Source organism: Alligator sinensis, unplaced genomic scaffold (assembly GCF_000455745.1).
Source record: "Alligator sinensis unplaced genomic scaffold, ASM45574v1 scaffold583_1, whole genome shotgun sequence".
NCBI lineage: Eukaryota > Metazoa > Chordata > Crocodylia > Alligatoridae > Alligator > Alligator sinensis.
Window position 1 is genome coordinate 11,085 of NW_005841983.1, and position 20,921 is coordinate 32,005.

Genomic DNA, 20,921 nt, shown 5'->3' on the forward strand with positions numbered 1-20,921 from the left:
TTATTTCTTTTGCATGTTGCCGCAGCCCATCAGCTGTTTTACGTCAGGTGCTGATATTGTGGGATGGTAATTTCTCTTAACATGCTTAGGCAGTAACTCTTTATAACATGAACCTTCTTTTTGACAGATCCACATATTGCTTCATTTAATTACTTTGTTCTATGTAAATTGCCCAGAAGGTAACATGTAGAAGAGGGTTTTTTTCTCTGAAAAGTGTTTTTTTTTCACTATAAAGGGGTGTCAGGGGGCTCTGTATTTGCTGTTTCTCAGTGACTTGAAGATGGAAGATTTTCTGTCCTGTTAAAGAAGTAGGTAGAGTCCTCTCTGAACACAGCAGAGGCACACTGGGATAGTGTCCAAACTTGCGGAATGAATTTGTAAGTTTCTTTTTGAATGAAGAAAAGGTGGTGGAATGGAATTTAATCATCTGGCTTCAGTTTTATTAGCTTTTCATTATGAAGGAGCAGTATGTTCCTACCCTAAATATGATCTGCAAAGACTTCCGGCTACCTCATTTTCCCTTATAGGCATGAAGTCCACCAGCAGAGATTCTGCATTCATTTTATCTTTACTTAGACACAAGCAACAAGTTGTGACAAGCCATAAATTTTCCTATCTATTTAATATCAGACTCCTAAATTGTATTCTTCTTCACTACAACTGTGCCTGCATGCTTGCAAAAAAATGCAAAGGAGCCCACCATGAGCCACTCAGCTACTCAGGAAACTAGATGCCCCTTCCTTTCCACTGACACTTTAGCATAAAAGTGTTTATTGTTTGTGGGGAAGTTTGAATATTTTCAAAAGCTGTCATTTCTAGAATTTTCTGTGCAGGACCACCTAGTCTGAGTTCTTGGGATTCTGTCTTGCCTTAAAAAAAGGACAAGGAGTTTATCTCCTGAGGTTGAGGTAATGACAAACTAGTTGTCTGGGTATCTAAATGAGTTGGCCAAATAGCCCTGTGTGGGGTGTCAGCTGCAAACAGCTTATGGCCATGTCCACACGAGCAAGGACGTGTGTTTGCAGCAGCACAGATAGCAGTGGCATAAATTTGTGTCTCTACTTTGTGTTGCAGTGCACACCTCTGCTTGTGCAGTTTGCAGAAGAACACATTGTCCTGCTGCTCCATGGGCTGCAGAGGGGATTGGCTGGGGTGTAGAGTGCCTCAGCGCAGGGCTAGTCAGCAGGCAGCCCCCATGCTGAGGCATCCTGTGCCCATGGAGACAGGGGAGCAGGCAGCCCTGGGTGGAGGGGGCTCTCTGCGGAGCCCCTACACCAAGGCATCTTGTGCCCCAGCCAGCTGCTCCCCAGCGTGCCTCAAGGTGGGGGAGCAGGCAGCCCACGGAGACACATTGCACCCCAGCACACTACTGTGTGGGTGCCTCAGTGCAGGGGCTCCGCAGCTCTCTAGGCTGTGTGCTCCCCCATCTCGAAGCACACTGCACCCCAGCCAGCTGCTCCATGGGTGCCACAGTGCAGGGGCTTCACAGTGCGTGGAGATGGGGAAACAAGCAGGCCCAGTCTTCTTGCTTCCCCATCCCTGTGTTTGTCCTGGCACACAGCTCTTTGGCATGCTTTGCACAGCTTTTGGGTTTTTTTCAGGGTGTTTTTTGTTGTTGTTGTTGCTATTGGGAAATCCTGGTGGCAAATTTTGCGATGTGCAGTTTATGGCGATGCAAGAGGTTTGCAGCACTATAAACTACACATTGCTTCACATCTGGATCTAGCCTGTGATTTCAAGTTTTGTTTCCTCTGTGTGGTGTGGTTTGTTTGTTTTTTTTTCCCCCTAAAGCACTGAGGTGTTTGGAGTTGCCAGCAAGACAAGATATGTACACTAGGATTGTACAGGTGTAAGTAAGGCCAGAAATGTTATGTACAGATGATGGTTGTTTAATAATTATGAGTTAAGGCTAATGTAGACTTAGCTTCCTCTCCTAGAACTGTCTTGGAGGTGTAAAAATAATAAAAACTTGTATTTCTACTTAACTAAATAAATAGGCCTTCTTACACATGCTGACAGGGCTATATATGTATCTAAAGAGATGATGGGAGATGTGGTTCTGAATACATATAAAACTTTTTTTTAAAAGAATATAATCCGCGCAGTCAGAACCTACAGCTATCTATACAAATTAAGGTGCTTCTAGGTTGTTTCTAAGTGTTTGTTTTGTATCATAAACTCTATCAGTATTTACATGCCAATGTTGAACTTTGCTCAGAACATGCCAGACAGTGTTTCGTTGTGCACTTCATTCAGAAGGAACTCCATCCAATAGACAAACATATAGAGAGAAATCTTAGAGATTTTAGTTCTTCGAACTCTAGGATTTTTTAATAATATTGTGAATTTAAAATTGTTGATCCTATAGGTTTTAAGTTACTAGGTCAAACAAAACACTATGTTTAATTATAGGACCAACTGGGTAAGGGTATCACTGCAGAAAGTTCCTGTTAGGTCTGCCAGGATACCTGCACTGCCTTCCCTCTTGTAGTCCACCTGTAGACTTTTTTGGACAAAATTTCCAGGAGTGCTGAACTAATTTTGCTCTTTATGTTCTCTGCTGCTGGGGATTGCTGCACCTTTCTCTCCTCTGTTATGGGTCACCTCTGTGCTGTTCTTGGGACGCTGCTGCCAAGGGCCACAAGTACTCCTGCTCCACTGCTGCTGGAGATCTGCTGTTCTACCACTGGGTTTCTCCTGTTCTTCAGGGGTCACCACTGTTCCACCCCTGGGAGATCCTCTGCTCCTTTTCAAGTTGTTTAAGCACCCCCAGCTCTTTTAGGCCTCAACCTACTCAATAGCAGTCTCAGGCATTTCTGTTCTTTTAAAACTTGTGGGTAACAGGCTCCCACGTGAACTAACAATAAGGACTTAAAACATACAAGAACTTCCCCTTTGAGGAGTATGTGCTGTGGCTCACAAGTTTCTGTCTGGAGTGTCTTTTGTTCTTCCCACCTACCATCTCAGTGCTGAAGCTGAGGGCCACCCCACTGTAGGTCTCTGCACAGATCACAGTGAGTACCCCCAGTGAGTACTCTCTGACCTTTGTGCAGCTTCCCTTTTGCGATATTTGCCCACACCAGTAATTCTCAGTCAGGGTGCTGCAGCACCCTGAGTTGCCTTGAGATCCTTTCAAGGGTTCTGTGAGTTGCCATGTGCTGTTAGCAATGTTAGGTGCTCACACATGATTCACAAGGTAAACCCGGAGATTACAATTAGGAATCCAAAGTGTTAAAAGCATTCTGACCTGTTGTGGTCTTTCCAAGTTCTTTGCAATAGAAGAGATGCTTTTATTATTTTTCTGTAATCAAAAATAAGGGAACACTAAGAGCTGGCATTTTTCAAGGGATGCCTTGAGTCTAAAAAGGTTGAGAACCTCTGTCTCACATGCTTCACAGGTTTGGAAGAGAGGCCCTGTGGACATAGATCAGACCCATCTGGCCTTCTGCTTTTGCGCACTGTACCCACAAACAGCAGAAACAAGTGTAAGTAGTTTCCCAAACCTCCGATCATGCACATTAATACAGAGGAGGAATGCATGAAAGTTACCATAACAGAGCATAATGATAACAGAGCATATTATAAAATGTGTAGGGTTACATTTATAATACAGCTTGGCTATATTTGTGTGGCTATATCTTGGCTCAGTCTTCTAACAGTTTAAAAACTGGTGGATAGCTGTTTTAGGCTTTAAAGTTTGGTAGTATTGAACTGGTTAAAGGTGGGAAGAGAGGGAACTCTTGCAAGTGTTTCTAGGACTGTCTGTTTCATGAAAGAGGTTACCTAGGGTAACCTCAAGGTACTTAGCCCTACAGCCATCCTGTAGTTTTGCTACACCTCAATGCATTTATTCAGTGACCTGGAAGTTTTGATGTATCTTGACAGTGACTATTGAGTGTCTTACTTCTGTGGTAAGTACAGCTTATTCTGAAAGTTTGATGTTTTAATTGATTCTTTTTCCATTGGAACAAGTAGGCCATGCACAAGCTAATTTCTGAAAATTGTGTGTGTGTAGATATGCAGTTAGGGTTGGGGGGGAGGGGTACCTCTAAGTATTGAAAAGTCTCCTTATAATATCCTTACAGAAATGTTTATTACTCCTCACCCCCAAATCTTACCTGAGATAGAATTTTCTGTATTTAGGACTTGAAAATAGCTGTTTGAGATGCAATTCACTCAGCTTTCACCCTTTTAGACAGATTTTACTTTGGTAAAACTTGTCTGTTAGTCTGTAGTTCAAGTGCTTAGTATAATTGTCATCAGTATTTTCTGTAAGTTCTATAAATAAACCAGAACATTCACAACAGAAATTGCTAATATTATAATTGCATCTTTCATTTGTAATAGGCAAAGAAGCAGACTTGAAAAAATAGTTTAAAATACAGAGGAGCCAAAGGGAATACAGAAGGGCACATCAGTTTAACAGCCAAGTTATTTATTAAGAGCACAGGTCCATATTTATTTTCTGAAGGATATCCAAATAATCAGCCTGCTTTAAGGCATCAACTCATTAGCTGTTACTTGGTTTGAAACAAAATCTCTTCGGGGGATGACTGTTGATTTACCAAATCAGGATCCTCGCTCATATTTTTAAAACCATTATTTTCTTTCCCTCAGAATGCAGCAGGATTCTTGCACCATGGGATTCAGTGCTGCATCTTTAAGAGATGTAGCCACCTTTTGTCTCCTTCTAGTGTTGGACTGTTGTGGGAATTGGAACAGATTAGATTTAGTTATGATTTAGACTACGACTGTCCATCCAACTTGTAAGCAGGCGAAGGCTGCATGCCTTGCAGGGTGAACCAGTGCAACCTCCTGGCACACTCCTATTGCATTGCATAGATGGGGGTGCTCCAAGCTACTGGCTTCTCCAGTGCTGCAGGCTGTGCTGTACTGTACTACCCTATTCCCTGGGGCAAGGGCAAGAAGTAGAAGCTAGAGGAGGGTGGGGGAGCCTGGAGAGCATGGCAGCTAGATTGATGGAGAGAGTGGTGACTGAGTGGGAATTTAGGGGCCACAAATTAACTCCTTGCAAGCTGCATGCAGCCTGTGAGCCACCAGTTGGACAATACTGATTTAGACAGTTCTGAGATGCATACAGAAACATCCATGGGGCTGCTGCATGGGTAGCCAGAACCAACTGCTAACTTTCAGCTTCTTTAATCCGGCCACTAGAAGCTGAAGCAGGAGTAAGGATCTTGTCATGGGAACTCTACCTCTGTCTTTACAAGTACTGCTCTGGGCATTCTGTGGTTAACCAGTGCCTAATTACATATTAATATTAACTGAATTAGAAAATATTTATTAAAAGTGACCAACATGAAGATGTGAAGCAGGTGGCGGTGCAGGGGAGTGGGGTGGATGGGATGGGACACTGCCGTACACATTCGTACATTTAGATTAGATCAGAAGTTATCAGTTTGTCAAAAACCTAGTTGTAAACGCTGTTAATTTTTTATATCTTGCCCTCTAACATGATAAATTGTCAGAACCTGGTTAGTCTCGCCCAGTGCTTTTAAGTGGAATTAATCTTCATTCAGCACTCCCTTGGTGTAAACCAGGAGAATTCTCTTTTGCACTCTCAGGAAGGTTTTAGAGCACTTCATTCTTTTCCAGGCAATGTAGAGCGATTCCCATTGCATATTTGGAAATATGTCTTCTTGGTTACTTTGATGTACCAATTGCACTGTGTTTGAGTTTCATTCTGCAGGTACCTCTGAGAAATATCTTACTGAGAGTACCCTTTACAATACGTTTTATGAATCTATTGCTGCTTTAAACCCCTCTACTTCCATTGATATGATGGAAGCAGCTAATTACTTTGGTGTTTTTAAGGGTAGTGAGGCATTTGTGGAAAATGATTCTGGCACTTCTTGTATATGTGTGGGGAGTACAAGGTCAGAATGCATTCACTTGTTCTTTCTTTCTTTTCATGCACCACCTTCAAATTTGTTATTTTAGAACGGGAAAGAATGGCCCTTGGGTCCTGGTTTGAGAAGACACAATATTTTGGCACATGAAGAATGAAACATCAAGGAGGAAAGGCAGACGCTGACTTTAAATTTCAACAGAACGTTGGCTGTGTTGACAGAGTAGTGTTGATTTCTCAAAGAAAAGTCAAGTCAATTCAGCCTTCTCATGTGTTTAACAACTACTGTGACTACCATGCATCCACTCACATCGTGTCTCTTTAGAGCTTAGCAGATCTAATGTGAGATCCTCAGCATCAGAAATAGTCATCCACCTGTCAGATTAAAGGATTTTCTCAAGTGGTGATAAAGCATTGGGATGTTCTGTCTTTAGCCCAACTACTAGAGGGAGAATGTAATTTGTATTTTATTTGTGGGCCAGATGCTTTGTGGATGTGCACAAATGAAAGATCACCTCTTTGTGGAGTTTACAATTTAGGAACAGATAGGAAAATAGACAGGGTAGGGGAAAAAGAACAAGGAATAGAGACTAAATTTGCTGTAGACATTGTGGAAAAAGTAGGTCCTTAGGAGAGCTTAAGTGTAGAAAAAGAATGGCCTCAAGAGGCTCTAACTTGCATGGAGGTAAATGTTGTGTGGTCTTAAAGAGGCAAACTTGCAAAAGCTGCCTCTAATTGTGGGTACTTAAAATTGTATACTCAAATTGTTAATTTCCAATACTTGAGCACCCCAAATTAGAGGATGAATTGAGGTAATTTTGACAAAATGTCTTAGACATAAATAAGGCTCCAGTTGTTGTTGCCCCGATTATAATGCATGCTGTTAATAGATGTAGTGGTATAGCTTCCAGTACAAACGGGTGAATAGATAAATTAAAAGCATCTGTGGAAAATGTTCTAACACTTTATTTTTAAAGAAAGAAACCGTTACAATCCATAGCAAGTTCCACCTACGTCTTCAGAGCACAAGTAAAACCACTTTTAATAATTCATTTTAAATTAAGCAGAATGCAAAAATATGTCAATAGAAGTATATTATGCATTTCCTTGTCTATATGCATGCAGTGAATTGTTTAAGGGCACTGTTGCATTGGGCAAAATGCTACATGCAATGGGCAAATTTACAGCGTCACAATCTTTCCAGAAGGAATTCTTAGATGTAGGAATTCTTAGGAGCTAGAGCAGCCCTTGGCTGCAGGGAAGGTGTGCTGGGGGGATGTGGCCAGCCCCAGCAGTAGCCTCAAGTGAACTGGCCAGGGAGGGGGTTTAATTCCCCCCTCCCTTTCTCACTGGCGCAGGTCCAGGCCGGGTCCCACCTGGCACTCCCCCCTCGCTACTGCAGTGGCAGAAGTGGAGGTGCTGCCAGAGGCCAGCCAGCATGGCCCCCTGAGGCAGAAGATGTAGGGAGGGGGTTTATTCCCCACTCCATCCCCATTGCCCACTGGGGGACCACAGCTGGGGTCTGTCAGCCCCAACTGTTGCTACTGCTGATCGCTGCCTGCACTGGGGCAAGTGGCGGGATAAGCTCCTTCCCTGCCCTCTCTGCTAGATGCTGGCAGAAGGCGGGGAAATAACCCCCCTCCCTGCTCCCTCGCCTTAGGGGGCCACGCTGGCCAGCCTCTGGCTGTGCTCCTGCTGTTGGAGCAGTAAAGGGGAAGCGACCCTGATGGGGCAACAGCTCCTCTTATGGTTTCCCAGGAGCTCAAGCCTCTTCCTGGCACGGGGCTGTGCTGTGGGCAAAGGCGGGGCAGGCAGAGCTGCTGCAGACTGTGTGAGGCAAGTGGTGCCACTGGGGCTTGGAGGGGTGGCCATAGGCCCCCAAGCCCACCCCAGCACTCCCTGCACAGTCTGTGGCAACTCTGACTGTCCCACAGCACAGCCCGTCTGCCAGGAAAGAGGCTTGCACTCCTCAGGAAAGCATGAGAGGGGCTGCTCCCCTGTCACAGTCCCTGCCCCCTTGCTCCAGCAGCAGGGGCAGGGGCGCAGCCAGGGGCCAGCTAGCATGGCCCCCTTAGGTGAGGGGGCAGAAAGGGGGGTTATTTCCCCTCTTCCTTCGACAGCTGGTGGAGGGGGCAGGGACGGAGCTTATTGTGCCGCTCGCCCTGTGCAGGGAACGATAGGCGGCGGTGGTAGTCAGGGCTGGCAGACCCCGGCTGCCATCCCCGAGGGGCATAGTGTGGAATGAACTCCCTCCCTGCCCGCTCTGCCTCAGGGGACCATGTTGGGTGGCATCTGGCCAGGCTGCCATCCCTGCAGCAGCGCGGGGGGAATGCCAGGTGGACCCCGGCTCGGGTCCATGCTGGTGGGACAGGGAGGGGGGGAATTAAACCCCTCCCTGGTGAGTTTACTTAAGGCTACTGCCAGGGCTTGCCATGCCCCTGCTGTTGGAGCAGAAAGCAGAGAAATGCCTGGCATGGGCTGCTGTCCCCTGCCTGTCAGGCCCTGCTGGGGCTTGTGCTGGTGGGACAGGACGGGGAGGATGAATAAACCTCTTCTCTGCCTCCTTTAACTTAGGGAGGCTGGTGTCTGGCCATGCCCCTGCCTGCCTGTGGTTCAGCTAGGCAGCAGAGAGGCAGGGCCAGCCTTGCTTCATTGGAGCAGACAGCCCAGCCCAGCCCAGGGCTGCAGAGCATGCTGGGAAGCTGGGGGACTCTGGTCTAAGTTAAACTAGGAAGGGGTCTGGGACAGAAGTTGCATAAACCGGTTTGAGTTCAATCAGTTAAGTCTGATACGACATTTGACCAGGTTGATCTCAAACTCGTTTGGGGCATTTTGAAACTGGTTTATGCACATTGAACTTCTGTTCTATTACAGGTTTAAACCAGTTTCTGATCACTTAAACTGGTTTATGTGTAGCTTCTGTTCCTAGCCTTGGTTACCTGGCAAGTTTGGCTCCCAAAAGCCTCTTGCTCCTCAGCAGCTCCAGTCTGCTTTCAGGCCATGGACAGCCAAAATGCTGGGAAATCTGCCCAGTGGCAACTTTTTCAGATCAAGACACAGATTGAAGCCAGAGAACCGCTTTCTTGTTGAGGAGCCAGGCAGTTCTCCTTGGTCTCATAGTTTGATTTGACCTCACCCGAGGGTTTGCTCTCTGTGCCCCTGCAAGAGACTAAATAAAACTGCTCTGCTGACATGGTCGGAAGAGTTATTCAGTATTATAGTCAGGAGAGTGTATTTTCTTGTCTGGGCACCATGTGGCATATTGCAATGGATGCTCTGTCCTTGAGTACAAAGAAATGTTACTTTCAAGAAACCTCTAGGTCCTCTTCCCCACAGTGAAAATCTTTGATTTTTCCTTTGAGAAGTGCTCTCAAACTAACGAGCTAGGAACCTATATTTATTATCAGTCTCAGAAGCTAAACATAAATTTATATCATAGGCATAGGAGAAATAAAGTAAATGAAAAGGCACTCAGCATCTCCAATTGCAGATCACTTCTTTGTCCACATGAGGGTTTTGCAAGACTACTGAATGCTTTTGAGACTCCACTACCCTGAGTGTCTGGATCTAGAAGGACAGCTGTGTGACTTGGCACTTTCTCAGTCTCCATAGGTTTTAGCTACCAAGTGGGTGTGAGATACTGTTGAGAACATGATACATTGCACGATCAAAAAGGGCTCTTCTGCCCTTTCCCAAAATGTAGATGAAAAGTGTGTGCTCTGTGCTTTGCTGGCAAAATTTACAAGCCTGTACAGCAAGCAGTTTGTAATATGTAGGAGGGCAGAGAGGAGGGAGTAGGAGGAGTTATAGTTCCCATCACTGTGCTCAAAATCCAGAAATCAGTCAGAGGGGCACCATTTATGTTTCGTACCATAATGCCTAGCCATAAAATGTAAGAAACGGGTTTCCATTTTGAAAGTTGATTAGGTACTTGAGTTGAAAAATGTTAGGAGAAGACTTTGAATGAAGGTTTTTTGTAGGTTACAAAAATTACTTCTGTTCGCTTCAAATAATAGTAAATGCAAACATAAGAACGTAAGAAACACTAAACTGGGTCAGACCAATGAAGCATCTAGCCCAGTAACCTCTCTCTGACAGTGGCAAATAGTAGATGCTTTAGAGGGAGAGCATATGAACAGGATATATCTTGAGTGATCCGTCCCCTGTTCATACCCTCCCTGGTCTCCACCTGGTTTTAGTGATGTCAGAGGATTCATCCCTGACTGTTTTGTTTAATAGTTCTTAATGGATCTTTCATTCATGAATTTTAGTCCTTTTTTGAACCCGGCTATACTATCTACCTTTATGACCTCCTGTGGCAAAGAATTCCATACCTTAACTCCATGCTGCATAACAAGCAAATGAAATTTATGAATCGGCTATCATCACTAGAAAGAGATCAGATTCCTAGCATATTGAACATTTTAAGTGGTTCTTTGTTTAAATACAGGCTTAATGTGTAGTGGATGCATCTGCACGTTCAATTAGTGTGGCGTGATAAACTCTGGCACAATTTGTGCCATGTGGCTAGAAGGCAGGCACAATTGACACCCAGATCAGAGTTTACACACATGTTTAGGCACAATTATTTTTGCTGCTGTAAGATAGTACTGTCCCCGATGTGTAGACTGTGATGCTTTACACTACAGCAAATTAGTTTACTGCTCAATTAAGTATATATGTAGATGCATCCAGTGAGATTCAGAAGCAAATCAGAGTGACTCTAAGGCTTCTTGGATAAGTAATCTTACTAGTAGGGCACTTATGACATTGACCAAAGCTACAGGACAGGTCAAGCCACTATAGTCATGCTCAGAAGGTCTGTGGGATACCTTCTTTTGCATTCCTCAAGAGTATGGGGGTATATACACATATGTTCATTTTATTTTTTGTTCACTTTATCATGATAGGGCTCGGTGGCTCTAGTTATGATTGGGATTTCAGTGGTGCTAAATACTGTTCAAACAAGTCTTCAGTCTTCCAAAAATTTACACTTTCTATGTGGTGAGTAGTTCAGCAAAATTAATTAAACTACTTATAGTTCATAGAACTAAGTAGATAAGTCTGTGCAGAATTCTTGTCTAATTCAAGCTAATGCAATGAGTGAATGTATCCAAATAAGAGAGTTTAAAAATGGTTCAGAAACAAAGGTAACAATGCCACCATCTGGCTGTGTAGGCAGTGCATATTTAATAAAATGGTTCTGAGTAATTATAAATAGATAGATAAATATCAGCAGATATTTATCTGTCCTATGCAGGTGCCAGGAGGGATTGCTAAATTTGTAACCAGTTTAGAAAAGGTAAGCATTAGTCAGAAGCAAGGTTTATTCCAGCCCTCAGAAGCAATTGATTGATTTATTTTCCCCCTTTCCTGAAAAATGTTGACTTGGCTGATTTCCATGTATAACATCCTTAAGGTTATGGATCTTCCCCAAGAGCAAAAAGCAATCAGGCACTTAATTTCATGATTGTTTATTTGCTTGAAGAGAGTATGAAGACATTGCTTTCCTTAGATGCAGGGCTTATGCACATCCTAATACATTATGAAAAAGGACTGTGATTAATGCACAGCTTTCCATTTGGATTAAATCATTCTCTCATTCTAATGGGCAATGTAAGAGGTGCATTTAGGTAGATACATTAATAGTGTGAATTTTACAATTTAATCATGTTTGGTTAATATTCTTGGTTACTTCTTAAATTTTGTTTAAAAATTTGTTTAAAAATTATGGAGAAGACATTAGCTTCACCATATTTATTTATGTCTAGGTTCTGTTTGTCTTTCCATATACGTTTTCCGCAACAGCTGAATTGGAAAGCTTGATTATCCTGAAACTTCCTTGCTTTACCATGAAAATTAAAGCAAGTGACAAAATCTATTTAGCAATTAAAAAAAAAAAGTATAAGTTTCTAGAAGTCATACTGACATACAAAAAACTAAAACTCTTGGTTCCAAAATGATACCTTTTATTAGACCAACTGGAAAATGGCAAGAAAATTGTCCTTTTCTGCAAGCTTTCGGGAATCAAAGTCCCTTCATCAGGCTCTGGGAAAAGTGTAGATGGTACAAGATGGTAAAAAGTCCCCATAGGTCAGAAATAAACTTCATTTTTGCACAGAGGGAGCTGAAGATGGAAGTCTGTCCCTCTGGGTCCATGAGAGTGTCTTTGTGAGCTGTGTTGAGTAGCTCTTTGATGTGTTGATCAGGTAGAATTCCTTCCCTGAAGGTGTCAGATGGGGGACAGACTTCCAGATGGGGGAAGTGGACCCAGAAGTGGGTCCACTTCGGGGTTCACTTCCAAGTTCGCTGCCAAGCATGTGGAGGCCCTCCCCGCACTCCTGTAAGATGCTCCATGCGCCCCAGCATCACAGCGTTTATGAGCCATGCTGGTACCTTGAGGTATGTAGAAAAAACATTTAAAGCTATATCTGTGGCTGAATCACTGATTCTCTGAATCAGCATCGAATCGTCAGATTTGGATTTGGGCTAATTGAATCAGGGACAGTGATCTCAATCAACTAATCAAATCACTGTCCCTGATTTGGGTCAAATCCGAATGGAATAGGGCCCGCTTTGCACACCCCTATTGAAGACCACCCTGAGGTGTGCTTGGCAAGGACGTTTCTTGGGGCTTCTCCTCTCCTGTACCCCATCTGTACGCCAACCTGTAGTTGGTATGTGGTTTGGTGCTAACAATTGGGATCAATGCAGCAAGCCAAGCCAGATGATATCATACCCTGACAGATACTTTTGTCTGAGTGGGATGTTTTGGTACAATTGGCCAGCCTGGGATGACAGCATGTCAATATAAGTAATCTCAGCAAACAGTCCAGTCATAAGGAAAAACAGAAAATTAAATCCTAGTCAAAGTCTCCCCAGTCCTTGGATCACAGTCAGTCCAGACCCTGGACTTGAAATTAAATCAAGAGTCTTGTCTGTTCAGTAAGACTTTGTCATCAACATAGGATCAGCTCTATCCAGTTCCTGTGATCACCTTGGGTCCTCACTGAGCAATCGGGTTCTCTCACCGTGCAGTGTCCTATCAGACAGGATGGGTCTCGGCCAAAGCAAAAAAAAAAAAAACAAAGATAAGGGAGGCTGTATTGTTCAGCCTCACTCATGTGTCTCTCTAATCACCAAGCCTTGGGGTCTTGTGTCCTCCTTCTTCCTAGGTGGTGTTTGCACTAGGACCCAGGAGACACTCCCCTGGATATTCCCTCTGTGGAGCCAGCGCAGCAGTCTGCTGGGAGCGCTGATCGAGAGCATGCAGCAGCCGTGCTGCCTCTCTGCGCTTCTCTCATGCTGCTCCGTGTCTGCTCTTATAGCCGATCCCTGGTGTGGGCATCTGGCATCATTTCCCCATGCTTCTCCAGCTTTACCGATAGCTTGCTTAAAAATTGAACAGGTGGCATTGAGTGCTGCTCTGCAGCTGCACCTGAAGCAGGTAAGCTTGTTCTGGTTCCAGCCCTCATCAGGCTATTTCACATCCCTCCGACATCACTCAAGCCCCGAAGCCAAGGCTTCCATCCCCCAGGACCTGTTGCACCGTGACACAGAGGTTGCCAACCTTTTGCAAGCTGACCTTTGTGACCCAGCCCCTGCCATGGGCCTGCAAGTCTCTGCTTCCAGAGTGGCCAACTGCCTGTGCTTACCCTCATTACTACAGAACTACTGAAATGGCGGAAACAAAAAAAGAAAAAGCTTACTGAAAATAAAATGCTGATTCCCCAGAGGTAGCCAGCAGTCTTCACCATGCTGTGACCCTGCTACACAGCCTGTGGAGGGGATGAGGAGGAAGGGTGTCCACACACATGGTGGGCAACCCAAGGTGGCTGCTGTCCCTGCCCCACAGCATTAATTGACTGGGAGGGTTGTCTGTCATATGACCCCATTCCTCTGCAGCAATCAGTGACGAGGGCCAGGGCCTTATGACAGACAGCCCTCCCAGCCAATCAGCAGTGAGGGGTGGGGTTATACGGGCCCTTTGGCCAATCAGGCGTTGCAGGCGAGGGTGCTGTGAAATGGCTGCTGGGCTTACGTTTTTGCTGCGAAATTAGCTGGCAGCCACCTTGAGTTCAGTAGGTCCCTACTCATATCCTCTCTGCAGTGGTGGCAAGCTCAGCTGGGATGGAGCAGCAAGCTCCACAGCAGAGGGAAGCACTGTGGTGGAGAAGATGGGCTGGGTGGCACAGCTCTGCCACCAGTCCCCTTGTGGCAGATCAGACTCCTCCAGCCTACAGGCCATAGGTTGCTGACACCTGTTGTATTCTGTGTTTCCACTCTATGGCCTCATGTTTTCTTGCAGTGTAAAAAAAAAAATTAAAAAAAATTCCCAAATTAATTGCTACACAAGTGAAATAGCTAGTTGAGTATTGCAAAATTTTATTTCCACTAGGGCATGGCTGTGTTTTAACAGGCAGGTTAAATGTTAATTATAAACAACACATTAATTTTATCTTAATTTGTGCCTTCATCATGAATTTGCATTCTGATACAGTCTTTATTACATGATCACATATTATTTTCCACTGCATTCAGTGTACACGAGAGACACCTAACTCACCTCCATGAGCTCTAGTTCTCTCCATTGCTTACTGTGTGACACAGGCATGGACAGAACGAGGTTCTTCAGTAGCATTCAGCTGCAGTCCCCTTCTCCACCCCACATCTTCCAGCTTATGCAACAGTGCCATAATGCATATGCTCAAGGAGCAATATGAAGTTTGCGCAGGCAGTTCTGGCATTGCCTAACTGAAGCACCTGATTTTGCAACCACAATTTTCCGTATTGTGTGTGTGTAATTTTCGTAAGGTTATTTGTGAGGTTTTTTTTAAAACAAACTAAAAAATCAAATATTCTATCATGTAATATAGGGATGGGCAAAATGGTGGATATGGCCAGACTCCATTTTCCATGAGCCCCTGCCCGCATCACTGCGGTCAGTTTCCATAGAGACCCCAGCAGTAGTGGGGTTGTGACAGCGCAGGACCAGAGTTTCCATGGTGACCACCCCAGCAGAACTGGCAGGGTATGGCTGAGCAGAGACCTGCTCTGGGGCTGAGATCTTGCATTGGTGACAGCATGGTCTGGAGCCATAGCTGGCTGCTCAGCCCTGCCACTGCTAGGATCTCCATGGAAACTGGCCACAGCTACCTGGGCAGGGGCTCCTGGGAAATGAAGTTTGGCATGGGCCTAGTCCGGCCCACGGGTTGGACTTGCCCACCCCAATGTAGCATCTTGCTGACATGTATGAGTTGTCACCAGGGCTACCACACAAATTTCTGCCAAACTGATAGCAGTTGTAAGTCATAGTCCTCTGTATGAGCTAGAAGTAGAGAGAGCTGGGAAATGTTTGTGTTCTGTGGGCATCTGATGACAGCAGAGGAATGGTGATTCCTCTTGGGTTCCATTCCAGGCTCTGGAGTGGTGTGTAGTCTAGTGCAGGGATGGACAACCTGAAGCACACATGCCACAAATGACATGGGTACAGCTTCTGTGCATGGCAGCAGGCCAGGGAGGGAGCAGAGCAGCAGGTTGGGCAAGGAAGGGGATAAGCGTGGCACTTGTGAAGGGCATGGGGCTTATCTTGTGGCCCCCATTGTGCTAGCTCATTCAGCCTCTTTTACTTGTTTCACTCAAGCTTGCCACTTTTGTCCTGTGTCCTATAAAATGTCCTTGCCCCTTTATTCCAGTTTTTTATCCTCCACATAGGCTCCGGTCCCCATCCCTTGCCCTGTTTTCTCTCATTCCTTGTACTATATGTCCAGCCATTCTCAGTTCCATATGCCCCGGCTTCTTGTATCTGCCAAGAAACTTACCTTTCTATGAATACAGCTTTATAGACTTCTGTTGTCATTATGTATGCTGTTGCAATGTGCTGCATCTGTTGTTGTTTGAACCCTTGCTATGCCAGCTTGCAAATAACTTTGATTAGTAACAACAGTTGAAATATACAGAGCCATCTACAGTAGATGGTTGTACAGCTTCTTTTACAAGGTTCAGGTGAATACTGAAAATAAATAGTGAGGTCCAGTAGAGGCCACATAAATTAGTGACACTATCCCAGAAAAAAGCAAAAACATGTATTAATTCAGTGAATGAAGGCTACATTAAAACTAGAGTTGTGTGATTAATCATGTGGGTTCCGAAGATCCACCAGCTAATTGTTCCAGAGTACAGACAGAGACTGACTGTCCTGTAATGTCTCTGAGTTCCATGTTTCTTATTTTGTCAACAGTCTACCTGTTAAATTATCCTTTCTAGGACTTAATACAGGTTCCCCTTGCTTTATGCTGTATATGTGTTCCTGGAAAACAGCACATGACTTGAATTCACATAAAGGGAACCTATTTTACAATGTGATGAATAGGGATATGTTCCAGGACCTTGATTGTACTGACCCCTAGACCCATTTCTACCACTTTTACAAAGCAATTTTGGTACTTACCAACAGCAGACAGTACACACAAGCACAGGGTGGTGGTGATGTTGCGCAATTTACCAATTGCTTAAAATGACAAGCGAGACTTATAAGCAAGATGCTGCGTTTATTGATTAGAATATTCAAAAGAGCACTCGTACATTCATACACACACTCACTCCCAATTACTCTGCAGATGTTATAGTTACCAAAGTCCATTGTTCAGTACAACACTAGGTGGCCAGCCCAGGAGTGCAAGATAAGGAGCGGGGCCTTGTCAGATATGTGTCTATGCTCCAATGAAGTATGTAGAGTGTTACCCAACCTCTTGCTGTTAAGTCTCTCCCCTTCATAGGGCCTCAAATTGGTGTTGAGTGACTGGTTCCGCCTTTCATGACTTCATGCCTTCTTTGTTTGAACCCCAGTAATTTTTATGTCTGGCAAACAGATGAGTTTACTCTGCAACCTTCTGAGTGTTGTCCTTCAGAGCATCTCTTATCTCCTTGCTGTGTCTGTTATGAGCGGTGTCTTCAGCCTCTCCTTGGAATTCTTCAGTCTTTTACTAACCTGTTTTTCTGTACATTGTTCTTTCAGTATTTTTCCATTCACTTCACACTCATTCATCTGTATATGCAAACTATAGTCTTACAAAAAGCAATTGTTATTCATCATTTATACGCTATGATAACTATCTCAAATTGCTACATTGAATGTTACCATAATAGGGATGGCAATTACAGAAACACATATCGCAGACAATGAGTGAGGAGCACAGATCCACACAGGATGTTTTAGTGCATGTCACTCCCACAATGCACCACACAAAGCAGCTTACCACAGGCTTCCACCACACCAATCACGAAAGAGTGAATTTACCTCACATATAACAAAGTTTTGGTATAAAAAGGGTCAACGCATAAGAGCAAATTTGCACATACAGAACCCACATAAAGCGAGGGAAACCTGTATCTTAAAAAAAAAAAAATACTGTCCTTCTAGCTAGGTCTTTGTGACATACTGACAGAGAGTATCTCAGATAATAATGGAGACATATTTCAGAAGCCAGCTCTGAAAGACTGTTTCCTCTCTGGAAAGAGGAAAATTTGACCAGCGACAGTAGGGAACAACTTCTGTACTCCTGTGTAGTAATACTATGCTGTTCTAATGTTAGTAAGCTTGTCTTAGTGTTACTCCAGGGACTTTGCATGACTACTCATTTCACAAATAAGGAAGCAATGAGGTCACATAACAGCATATTGAAAGGTAGAAAGAGCAGTGGATGCTATCGTTGGCTCTGTTTAGCACCCACAACACTTTAAAACCTTGAAGGCCTTGCACAAAATAGCCTACGTATGCTACAAAAGCCAATTTGTTGTGCCTTTTTGTAATGCTTAACCACCTAAATATGGGCCAGAGATTTATGAACAGGGCTGTTAATAAACTTGAATGTATGGTAATGAAATTATCAAGGTATTTTCTAAAGATATATACTAAAAAAGAGTCCCCGGCAAAAAGCCTTGTCTTTCACTTTTTTGCAGGAGGAATTTTGGATGAAAAAGCATTCAGGTTTAGTATTTGCTTTGGCTTCTATAGTACACAGCAAGGCTTATTTAAAAAAAAAATAAACAAAAGAAATGTAAAAGCCCCAAATCTTAATATAGTAACCCATGAATACACACAGACTTTATTCTAATGTACTGGCTTTTTGGCTCTTTTGGATTTATCTAGAATTTGTTAACACTTTTTTTTTCCTCTGCTCCTCTTTGACTTTAGTTGTGGATGGATTTCTAAAAACGGATGAAAGACAAAGATTAGCAAAGGAAAGAAGGGAAGAAAGAGAAAAATACCTTGGTAAGTTGACCTATGCCATATTTTGAATAGCTGTATATATTAGTAGGTTTTACATTATGAGCAGGAATATCATCACACTTTAAAATATACAATACATAAATAACAATCAATTTAAGAAGCCATTAATTTCAATAAAGCAATAATTTTCAGTATTATTCATGCATTATTTAAGTAATGGAATATTATAATAATTATAACAACATATAATATTATGGTCCAGTTTGCTTTTGTATTTTGTCACCTTGAAAAAATTTAAATCCTGCTAAATTGTAGAGAAATCTAATTCTGGTGTTAAAGGGACAGAGTGTATAATCAAGGACTCTTCCAGTTGATTTCTAGGTACAACAGTAAATAACTTTTATCTCAGATAAATGTGCTGTTAAATATTATGACAGGCTATACATGTGATAGATTGGCTTTTGTGATGTTGGAATGTACATCTCTAATTAAAAAAATCTTTAAATAATATTTAAAGTGGTAGATTGATTTTTTTTCAATTTTTTAATTCTAATTTTAGTTGATTTTTATTTTAATTAATGCTGAGTTGCTAAAAGTGGCAAAACGAGATTTCTTCCCTATCTCAAGGATTACTTATCTTTCTCATCGCTTGCAAGTAAATGAAAATGCATACATACATTAACAACGGGCCAGGAAGAGAGACACCCCCCCCCCCCCCCCCCCACTATCCCACAGTGCTCTGCTCTCCCTGCACTCCTCCCTGGGAGGTAAGGAAAGAAAGGAGAGCAGCTGGCTTCCAGATAGACCACACACAGCAAGAAGCTGTCACTGGAGGACTGGTTTACAAGCAGCCCTGTCCCTGTTGCTATGCTTAGAAAGTAGAAACCCCTGGGCAGCTCCTGCTATTTGGGGCAGTTCACTTGCAGCCCTAAGCCCGCTGGAATCTTCTTCAGGCATCCGGGGACTGGGAAAGTCTTCAGAGGTCTCTTTGTTCAGCTGCTGCCATGGTGGCAAGCCTGTCAGTGAGCTCACAGATAGGGTCCCCTGCTAGGAACAGCCTTTATTGCTGCCTGTCTGGAGAATGTCCTTTCCAGCACACTCCAGCCACAAGGGCTGTGCACATGCACCTGTCCATAGCGCTCTATTGTAGTGTTACAAAAAAAGCATCCGTCAGAGGCCTTAGAGCCCCTAGATTAAGTGGAAGAACAAGATTTATACATATTTTCATATCTGCAGCACTGCTTGATTCTCTTTCCAACATCATTCAGATGTCATCTTCATTACTGCAGTGGACAGTCACTTCTTAGCTCAACATCCTGACACTTTGGTTCTTTGTTTCTATATAGTCATTCTGTTTTCATATGTTCTGCTTCCTTTGTCTGCTAGTTATTAAACAGTAATAACTAGTCATCATTGCATCTCCAAGATAACTCTTCATTGTTGACAGTCCTTGTTAATTTTTTCATGCTAACCCAGACTTGCCAGTGTGTTGAACACCATTTTTCATTCCCCTATTCCACCAGACTCATTCAGTCCTAGCAGTTCACAATACCCAGGTAAAAGTTTAAGCTGTGTTGCACAAACTTTTTATAAAATGGCATAGACATTTCCCGTATTCCCCAAAGGGGAAGCTGGGGATTGGGGAGATGGATCTGACAAGAAGCCGAGTTCAGGAGAGTGGTGGGACAGGTTGGGCAAGGCATTGGGTATAGAGCTCTAAAACTGAACAAGGAGGCAGAGCAGGCCTAGAAATCAGTGGGGACAGGGAGTGAGGAAAGGATGATTGGAGGTCTCGGCTGGGGGCAGATCAGATAAGGAGACAGGAGTGCATGGAATCATAGAAAAAAAGGGCTGGAAGGGACCTCCAGAGTTCATCTAGTCCAACTCCCTGGCTGAAGTAGGATCATCTCTATCCAAACCAGCCTGTACAAATCCATTGTCTAACCTATTAGCAAAACTATAGTCAATCCCGACACACACACACAAGACATAACAATCTAATCTGCTACAGGTGAATCGGGGACCACAGTGGCCAGCATCCCATTGCTGTGAAAGTTGATAAAATACAAAGTGTTGCTTTGACCCTAAGCAAAGTGGCAAGACCTTCTAGCCAGGAGCCTCTGGGTTTAAGTTCCAGCAAGAGCTTTTGCATATTCCAGTCAGTGAGATGAGGTACCGGGACTGAGTGGGGAAGGAGACTAAGGAGAAAGCACAGGGAGGACGGAAGGGGTGGAACCGTGAAGGGACCTCGGAAGATCATCGAGTCCAGCCCCCTGCCCAAAGGGCAGGAAGTCAGCTGGGGTCATAGGATCCCAGCAAGATGAGCATCCAGTTTCATCTTGAAGGTGTTCAATGAAGGCGCTTGAACCACCTCTGGTGGCAGGCTGTTCCAGACCTTGGGGGCTCGGACAGTAAAGAAATTCTTCCTTATGTCCAGCCTGAAATGATCTTGAAGTAGTTTGTGACCATTTGACCTCGTCATCCCTTGGGGCGCTCTGGTGAACAAACGTTCCCCCAGATACTGGTGGTCACCCCTGATAAACTTGTAGGTGGCCATCAGATCACCCCTGAGCCTGCGCTTTTTCAGGCTAAAGAGCCCCAGGGCTCTCAGCCTGTCATCGTAGGGTCTGCTTCCCTGACCTCTGATCATGCGCGTGGCTCTTCTCTGGACTCTCTCAAGCTTCTCCACATCCGTTTTGAATTGTGGAGCCCAAAACTGGACACAGTACTCCAGCTGCGGCCTCGTACAAATGACGTCCCGGGATTTGCTTGAGAAGCATCTATGGATGCAAGCCAGCGTTTTGGTCGCTTTACTAGCCG

The 20,921-nt window shown here is 44.0% G+C and overlaps 1 protein-coding gene across 1 annotated transcript in view; it reads left to right on the forward strand.

Annotated features, from left to right (window-relative positions):
- Positions 1-3,398: 3,398 nt before the first annotated feature.
- The window catches only part of MAP7D2 (MAP7 domain containing 2), a gene marked incomplete at its 5' end in the record, with an annotated part of 79,369 nt that continues 61,846 nt past the window's right edge, over positions 3,399-20,921 (forward strand). The window contains 2 exons of the mRNA XM_006021233.3: positions 3,399-3,485; positions 18,066-18,143. Coding sequence (XP_006021295.1) covers positions 3,399-3,485; positions 18,066-18,143 — 165 coding nt within the window. The remainder of the gene's footprint in view (positions 3,486-18,065; positions 18,144-20,921) is intronic.